Genomic DNA, 9,158 nt, shown 5'->3' with positions numbered 1-9,158 from the left:
GAGTTGGTGAGAAAGTAGAATTTAAATAGAAATGGCTGTGTTTACACATGCAGGCCAATCCTGATCTTTTGACCAATCAGATCAGCTCTGAAAAAGATCTAATGTGAAAAGATCTGACGTGATTGGTCAATAGACCAATTAGTGGAAAACATATCCGAATTGGGCTGGGATCAGGCTAGTTTATCACCCATCTGCTACATTAACGGAGTTAAACACGGTTGAATTATTAGATTAATACTGAAAGGTCATTGATCTTAAAGGAATAGTTCACTGAAATTACAAAATGACACATTTGGTTTTCTTACCCTGTCCATAGACTGCTTACAGGGAAAGGAAAGCAATATGGAATTTGGCTGAACTATCCCTTTAAGTTTAGAAAGTCATGTAACATCAAGCAAAAGCAAGTTTTCACCTGGCATCGTGATCCGAGACTCAGAAATGCATCAATAGCAGATCAGATCACAGGTGAAAGCATGCAATGAACATCCACTCTGCAACAATGAAGTAAGTGGCATGTTGTCCCCGGTGCCACCCTCTTGGTGAACTATTTACCCAGCACCTCAGTTCCTCATGGTAAATACTGTAACTGTAAACAGTGGAATCTCAACTATGACGCTGTATGGGATAGCAGCTGTCTTACGGGCTCCTAACCAATTCTGCTATGTTTTTTTTTGAGCTGGTCTTAACTTTCTTTTGTGCATAATGTTTCTGCCATCATTTCCTATGACTGTAAACCGCTTCTGGACATCAGAACAGCGATCACTACCCTCTATTTGGACGAAAATGTCGACTTAAATGAGTTGGCAGCTCTGGACGTTCTGCTTACTCTGGACCAGGCCCTAATCCCCGGGAATCGAAAGAGGAAGCGGCGGAGAAAGAGAGGCAGGTGAGCCGGCACCATGACAAGACTTCGTCAGTGAGTAAATAGACCGCCATTGCCCTCTGTCCTACTAGAAAACGTGCAGTCACTGGAGAACAAACCATGACTATCCTATCAACGGGACCTAATATCCTATGTTTTTTCAGAAGTTGTGGCTGAACTAGGACATGGATATACCAGTCAAAAGTTTGGACACTTACTCATTCAAGGGTTTTTCTTTATTTTTACTATTTTCTACATTGTAGAATAATAGTGAAGACATCCAGACTATGAATAACACATATGGAATCATGTACTAACCAAAGTGTTAAACAAATCAAAAGATATTTTATATTTGAGATTCTTCAAAGTAGCCACCCTTTGCCTTGACAGCTTTGCACACTCTTGGCATTCTCTCAACCAGCTTCACCTGGAATGCTTTTCCAACAGTCTTGAAGGAGTTCCCACATATACTTCTCGTCAGATTCTCTCAAGTTGGATGGGAAGCGTCTCTGCACTGCTATTTTCAGGTCTCTCCGGAGATGTTTATCGGGTTCAAATCCGGGCTCTGTCTGGTCCACTAAAGGACATTCAGAGACTTGTCCCGAAGCCACTCCTGCGTTGTCTTGACTGTGTGCTTAGGGTCGTTGTTCTGTTGGAAGGTGAACCTTCGACCCAGTCTGAAGTCCTGAGCACTCTGGAGCAGGTTTTCATCAAGGATGCTTCACCGTAGGGATGGTGCCAGGTTTCCTCCAGACGTGATGCTTGGCATTTTTGTTACTCATGGTCAGAGTCCTTTAAGTGCCTTTTGGCAAACTCCAAGCGTACTGTCATGTGCCTTTTACTAACGAGTGGATTCCGTCTGGCCACTCTACCAGAAAGACCAGATTGGTGGAGTGCTGCAGAGATGGTTGTCCTTTTTGAAAGGTTCTCCCATCTCCACAGAGGAACTCTGGAGCTCTGTCAGAGGGACCATCGGGTTCTTGATCACCTCCCTGAGCAAGGCTCTTCTCCCCCGATTGCTCAGTTTGGCTGGGCGGCCAAGAGGAAGAGTCTTGGTGGTTCCAAACTTATTCCATTTAAGAATGATGGAGGCCACTCTGTTCTTGGGGACCTTCAATGCTGTAGAAATGTTTTGGTACCCTTCCCCAGATCTGTGCCTCTACACAATCCTGTCTCAGAGCTCTACGGACAATTAATTTGACCTCATGGCTTGGTTTCTGTGCTCTGACATGCACTGTTAACTGTGGGACCTTATATAGACAGGTGTGTGCCTTTCCAAATCATGTCCAATCAATTACATTTACTACAGGTGGATTCCCATCAAGTTGTAGAAACATCTCAAGGATGATCAATGGAAACAGGATGCATCTGAGTTGAGTTGAATATTTATTTAATTAAGTTTTTTTTGTTTTTATTTTTTATATATTTGCAAAAATTTCTGAACCTGTTTTCGCTTTGTCATTATGGGGTATATTGATGCTTTCCAAATGCACTGTATAGGGAGAAGGTCAGAGACCTGGTAGTGTGGTGCCAGGACAGCAACATCTCCTTCAACGTCAGCAAGACAAAGGAGCTGATCGTGGACTACATGAAACGGAGGAGGATGTAGTGGAGCGGGTTGAGAGCTTCAAGTTCCTCTGTCTACATCACTAAGGAATTAACATGGTACACCCACACCCACACAGCTGTGAAGAGGGCCTGACAACACCTTTTACCCCTCAGGAGACTGAAAAGATTTGGCATGGGTCCCCAGATCCTCAAAAAGTTCAGCTGTAGGGGCCTCTCGGATGGCGCAGTGGTCTAGGGCACTGCATCGCAGCGCTAGCTGTGCCACCAGAGATTCTGGGTTCGCACCCAGGCTCTGTCGCAGCTGGCCGCGACCGGGAGGTCCGTCTAGGTCTAGGACCAAAAGGCTCCTTAACAACGTCTACCCCCATGCCATAAGACTGCTGAACAATTAATCAAATGGCCACCCAGACTATTTACATTATTATCTATACATAGTCACTTTACAAATTACCTCCACACATTTACCTGTACCCCCACACATTGACTCGGTACAGGTAACCCCTGTATACAGCCTCATTGTTGTATAATTCTATTGTGTTAATTTTTGATTTTGAAATTTTTTACTTTAGTTTATTTAGTCAATCTTTTCTTAACTCTATTTCTTGAACTGCAATGTTGGTTAAGGGCTTGTAAGTAAGCATTTTACGGTAACGTCTACCTGTTGTATTCAGCGCACGTGACAAATAACATTTTGATCAAAAATGTGGATTTTGATTTGCATCACGGCTTGGTACAGCAATTGGAACGCAGACGACCGCAAGACACTACAGAGGATGGTAAGTACGGCCCAGTACACAACTGGGGCTGAGCTCCCTGCAATACCCTGCCATACAGGACTTATTTGTGTTCCACCTGCTAGATGGGAATAACCACTCCCCCTCACGGCAAGTCCACATATCCCTCCAGGACATGGATAAAAGTTTGTGGACAGACAGACTACCAAATGGCACTTTCTATGACATGAGTTCATTGTCAGTGCTATAGCCACAATTTTTCTGGAATCATTTCCATCTTCGTGAAGCCGGTGAAAACCAGCCGCAGCGAGTGTGTGGTCCTGACAACAGACGTCCTGCTGGTGACAGATAGTACAGACAAACCCGAGGAGCTGCTGTACATGGTCACGGTCCCACCCCGGCAACAGTCACATGGAGTACATCAAACACCCCGTGGTGGCCATCAGCACCTTCAGCCAGATGGACATCGCTGCCAACCTGGTGGGCTACGTCCACAACAACAGAGCCACTGCACCACTGGAGACACTACAGTAATGGCAACACCTCTTCCAATCTATACAATTACTCTCTTAGGGGTCAATTCTAAGTTGATTTATGCACACCTACATATCCTGTGAAATCACTTTTTGTATTACATTTACAGTGTTCATTAAGCGCCAAAAAATGGTTATACCTGCTTTGTATATTTTGAAATAAAAAAAATGATCAAATGCATTGAACAATGCAAGCTAGGTGCAATAATATCCTAGGTTCACACCCACAATCTTCCCTAATATACAGGTATATTTAGTATCTATTGTTTATGAATAAGGTATATTGCCTTTAACGGGTTTGTAGTCAGCAGCGGCAAGGCCACCCGTAACAGCACCCTGGAGATCTCTGTGGAGACCACCGGCAACGTCCTGCCCTTGCTGGCGTGTAACGGCGGCCTAAGAGTCCCCCAGGATTCCTCCATGGCAGTGACCCCCGACGCCCTCGTCCTGTCTGACTCCGACACCCCGTCCAGTGACCTCCTGTTCTTCCTGGCACAGCCTGCTCTGGGGCGGCGTCCCGTTCACTGCCGGGAATAACTTCACCCAGTGGGACCTGTTGGAGGTGACCTACAGGCATGGGGGTGGCCCCTCACAGATGGGCCGCATTGCATTCACGGCCTCACATACTACTAACAGGGGCCTCTTGCTGGAGGGGAGGGTTCAGACGGAGCCTGTGTACTTCACTATTCAGGTAGGACATACTCATCTGCATACACACCTCTGCACAGATATTTAGCTGGAGGGGTTGATTCATACAGGTATAAATCAGCACAGCAACTTCTTCGTTAGTAATGGTAGGTTTTGAACATGTTCCAGATGGATCTGTTGGGCAGCTCGGACCCTGAGGTAGTGCAGCTGCGGACTCTGTGGAAAGCTGAAGTTCTGTCTGACGGTCGCTATGATGGTCGCTATGGGATCTACCTCTCGTCCCGGGAGCTGAGAGCACAGGACGCCTGCACCAAGGATGAAGACCTCACCTTCCACAGACCACCATACTTCGGTTACCTGGACAGCACTATCACAGATGTGGCCCCATATCCAGGGGCTTGAGGCCCCCTTCCCTCAGTTGAATATTTTATTTGATTTTACTCATAATTAATCTAAATGCATTGAATTTGGCCATCAGTGCCACTTCAAAAAAAGACCGTTACCATTGCCCATAAACAGGTTAATTGTGTTTGCTCTTCAGTAAACTGTGCTTTTGCAGGCAGCTTTGCCCAGCAACAAAGGGAGGGACCCGAGCCAGAGGACTATTGTGTATATCATAGACCCAGTAACGGAAGCTCTGACAGCCTGAATTTCAGAGTGTCTGATCCTCTAGGGAACACTGGACCCTCCCACATGTAAGATGCTGCTCCGTGCACCACACAAATAGTATTAATATGGTCAGTTAGGGGAGGAGAACCAATGGTCACATACATACTATATGAAGATTTGGTAAATGGTCCTCGACTGTATTAGTCTCTTTATGTAACATATGTACTGTATTCTTCTAATGAAAGAAGATATCATCACACTGAACCAATTTGGAAAGACAATGCACAATCCTTGGTTGGTGTGTAAAACAATTTTTTGTCCCTCATGGCTCCCTGCTGCAGACTAGAATTGAAGTGGTCTCGCGTGGAGCTGGCTGTGTCTGAGTACCAGGCATGTACTGTGTACTGAGTACCAGGCATATGACAACCAGGGCGCTGTCTCACTGGACATCCTACGGAAAGACAACGTGGCAGAGTCCTCGTACATCACCATCAGGGTTTCTTATCTATCCCTTTTGAAAACAGCATATGTTTCTTATACCAAGTCCTGTCATCTATGGAATCGAGTGATAGATGGCACATTAAATGAATTATAGTGTGATGAATGTCACATTTGGAATCTCTTTTTCTTAATATCTTAGGTGAGAAAGTCACAGTGACCGCTGGATTCCATTCTGAGCCCTTCCAGCCTAATCCAGTTTAATCCTGGTGTGTATGGCTTTGTAGTGGGATGTTGAACTAACATCATAGATTAGAAACTAAAACCTCTGCTCTTTATGAAGGTGTGTCCAAAAGGAGCTGGCAGATGGAGACTACCCAAGACCAACTGGAGGAGGCGTAGGAGACATTTGAATTGACTGGTGTCCCCTGCGGAGGCCGTGCTGGGCAGCACCTCCAGGGCTCAGGAAAAGGTGAGACTTTTGGGCGGAAGTACAGTCATGCTGGCGTAACAATGTGTTTGTCTAAATTTGTATTTTATTTATCACATTGTCTTTTATTACACAATATGTATTTACATCAAGAAACATGATCAAACATGATAGATTCTCTCCAACTACTCCCTTGAGCCTTTTTTATTTAACCTTTATTTAACTAGGCAAGTCAGGTAAGAACAAATTCTTATTTACAATGACGGCCTACCCCAGCCAAACCCGGATGACGCTGGGCCAATTGGGTGCCGCCCTATGGGACTCCCAATCACAGCTGGTTGTGACGCCTCTAGCATGGCAATGCAGTGCCTTAGACCACTGCGCCACTCGGGAGCCCAGAGCTCAGGTCGGCTCCTATGCTGCAACGGGGTCTCCTGGAAGCCTTGGGCTTCCACTAATGAGGTAATCAACCTGAGATGGATAGTGCCTGAAAAAGAATAGCAAATAATGTACCCCCATTAGTGGAGGCTGGTGGGAGGAGCGGGCTCACTGTAATGGCTGGAATGGAATCTATGGAACAATATCAAACATATGGAAACCACGTTTGACTACATTCCATTTACTGTACTTAATTTCAGCCGTTACAATGAGCCTGTCCTCCTATAGCCCTCACACCAGCCTCCATTGACCCCTAACATTTACCCAATTGTGTTGTGAATATCATACGTAGACTATTTCAGGGTTGAGTATGGGTTACCCGGGAATCATATCTCAACATTCTGGGCCAGTTTCCTGGACTAAGCTTGATATGTGTCAGGGAAACCGACCCTGTATGTCAGTTGTTTCATGTTTCAGTAACCTCATTGGTTGGCCATTCCTCCTCACCAACACAGATGGTCAGTGCGCAGACGTGTTGTAAGGGCTGGACTTATCACAACGGTTACTGCCACTTCCATAGTACCGAGCGCAAGGCGACATGGAGCGCTGCCGTCAGGGAATGCAGGGAGAGGTGAGAACAAGGAACATGTAACCTATTTTGATAGAATGTGCCCTTCTGTTGTAGGAAACTAAAGTTTCTTATTTTTCCCGTGGTTCAGGTCACCAAGCCAATCAGGTGGGCATTTTCTCCAAGGCTGATATGGACAGGCTGTTGGACTTAAGTGGACGGAAACCATTCTGGATAGGTCAAATAAGTATCCTGTTCTATCTCCATTGGCTGAAAAGTGACTCAACATGCATGTGTGTGCGTGCATCTACCTCAGCTCACTCACTGTCCTCTCCATATCTCAGGACTGAACGACAGTGAGAGTAGGGGACGCTGGGAGTGGGTGAGTGGAGAGCCCGTCACCTACACCAACTGGAGGAAGAGCCCGGCCAGAGGCAAGAGCACCAGGAGGTGTGTTCTGGTGTCGAGGTCCAATCGGCAGATCAGAGACTGTAAGACTGGCAGGGGACATCGCTACGTCAAGACGGATCTCTACGTTGTATTCATGATATGAAACAGAACTATGTTTCTTTCCACTGCCTTTGCAACAGGAATGGAGCTGACCCTCACATGACAAGCTGCATTCATACAGCTAATCAACCGATTACCTAAAGGTACCCAAATAACATGGTACTACAGCAATAGACTAATTAAGAGGTCAGCTTCAATTAAGAGTTATAGTAGTAGTAGTGCATTAAACATCAGTTGCAAATTCAAGTCAGCAAACATGTCAGATGCACCGCTGAAGCCCTCAGTTTATTAGGTACACCCATCTAGTACCGGGTCAGACCCCCCTGTAGACATGAACGGATGCACCTGGTCAGCATCGATGTTCAGATACGCTGTGGTACGCAACAGCCTGTACTGTTGACACCAGGCAGGATGGGTCCATGGACTCACGCTGCTTACACCAAATCCTGACTCTGTCATCAGCATGATGCAACAGGAACTGGAATTTGTCAGACCAGGCCATGTTTAACCACTCCTCAATAGTTCACTGGAGCTGCTTCTTATTGTTTTTAGCTGATAGGAGTGGAACTCGGTGTGGACGTCTGCTGCAATAGCCCATCCATGACAAGGACTGACGAGTTGTGCGTTCTGATGCCGTTATGTCTGTTTGTGGCCTGCCTGTTAGCTTGCACGATTCTTGCCTTTCTCCTTTGACCTCTCTCATCAACCAGCTCTTTTTGCCCACAGGACTACCACTGACTGGATGTTTTTTATTTATCCCACCATTCTCGGTGACCCTGTCATATGTGAAAAGCCCAGGAAGACGTCCGTTTCTGAGATACTGGAACTGGCGCACCTAGCACTGACGATCAAACCACGCTCAAAGCCGCTAAGGTCACTCGTTTTGCCCAATCTAACTTTCAATAGAACAGTAACTGAATGCCTCGATGCTGGTTTGCCTGCTTCAGACCTGGCAACCATGTCCAACTTTTTAGAGTACCAGACACTCACGGCAAATTGGAGATTCAACTCACGCGCGTAGCACGTGCCGAATTGGGATTTTCTTCCCCCGCACGATTGTGCGCGCGCTGTTTGTGAGTCTGGTCGCTAATCAACACAATTTTGAAAACATAGAATCGCATCGACCGCAAACTGGCTACCGCAAAGGGAATCTGAACTCTGTTCGCTAGAGGAGTACGGTGTTTCAGCCTATGTAAAGGTGCCTATTGTATTTCTTGGCAGAGCATACATAATTTCCGAAATTGATAACATCTATAGAAGCATTGCCTCGAAAATAGTGTTGTCAGATTCACTCTGGATTTTTATTTATTACAATTTAAAAATAAAAATCAGGCTCTATTCATTTCTGCGTACTTTTAACTCGAAAATCACCTGCGTACATGGACAGATAACTGCGTAGTTGGCAGGCCTGCTGCTTTATAATGGCAAGATAAACCACGTGACTCACGGAGCGAACCTTTTCGTGAACGGGGTGGTGTACCTAATGTCAATCTGCTCCTAAACACTATTCCAGCTCCAGTAGTTTAAAGGGATAGTACACTTAAATTACATGAGTTTCTTTACCCTTCTGAATATGAGCTATCCATTTAATGTTCAGTACCGTTCACCTGTGTAACATTGTGAGCCATTATGCTAATTACTGAGAGCTGTAACTGCTGCACTGGTCATCTGTGTATAACTAATAGTATTGTGAGTAATTGATACCTCTTGTGTACATTCCAAGTGTTATTTGACCTAACTGTCTCAGTGGTAGCAAGGCTGTATTCAAATGTATGTCCATGATGGTAGCAAGGCTGTCATGTCTGAAATAAGTCATAACTGGGTTTGAGGAATACTGAATTTCTGTATATAAAGACAAGTTATTTTATGAATAACAACA

The 9,158-nt window shown here is 45.4% G+C and overlaps 1 protein-coding gene and 1 long non-coding RNA gene across 2 annotated transcripts; both read left to right on the top strand.

Annotated features, from left to right (window-relative positions):
• The first annotated feature begins 395 nt into the window (after positions 1-395).
• On the top strand, positions 396-6,105 carry LOC129865757 (uncharacterized). The gene is made up of 4 exons (XR_008761408.1): positions 396-2,234; positions 2,363-4,389; positions 4,515-5,662; positions 5,737-6,105. It is a non-coding gene; the product is annotated as an uncharacterized LOC129865757 (long non-coding RNA).
• Positions 6,106-6,207: 102 nt separating this feature from the next.
• LOC129865755 (FRAS1-related extracellular matrix protein 1-like) lies at positions 6,208-7,415 on the top strand. The gene is made up of 4 exons (XM_055938760.1): positions 6,208-6,285; positions 6,717-6,832; positions 6,921-7,007; positions 7,114-7,415. Exons 1-4 carry the CDS (start codon positions 6,281-6,283, stop codon positions 7,320-7,322), a joined length of 417 nt encoding a protein of 138 aa, XP_055794735.1. The 5' UTR covers positions 6,208-6,280; the 3' UTR covers positions 7,323-7,415.
• Positions 7,416-9,158: the final 1,743 nt, after the last annotated feature.

This window comes from Salvelinus fontinalis, chromosome 11, assembly GCF_029448725.1.
Source record: "Salvelinus fontinalis isolate EN_2023a chromosome 11, ASM2944872v1, whole genome shotgun sequence".
In the NCBI taxonomy this organism is placed as follows: domain Eukaryota; kingdom Metazoa; phylum Chordata; class Actinopteri; order Salmoniformes; family Salmonidae; genus Salvelinus; species Salvelinus fontinalis.
Note: the sequence above shows the minus strand (reverse complement) of the source record. Positions and strands in the feature narration are given on the sequence as shown.

Excerpts from the sequence above, each read along its gene's own strand:
- LOC129865755 (XM_055938760.1), top strand. Across the intron at positions 6,833-6,920 it reads GTCAGGGAATGCAGGGAGAG|GTCACCAAGCCAATCAGGTG; the intron begins GTGAGAACAAGG and ends CCCGTGGTTCAG. Across the intron at positions 7,008-7,113 it reads ACGGAAACCATTCTGGATAG|GACTGAACGACAGTGAGAGT; the intron begins GTCAAATAAGTA and ends TCCATATCTCAG.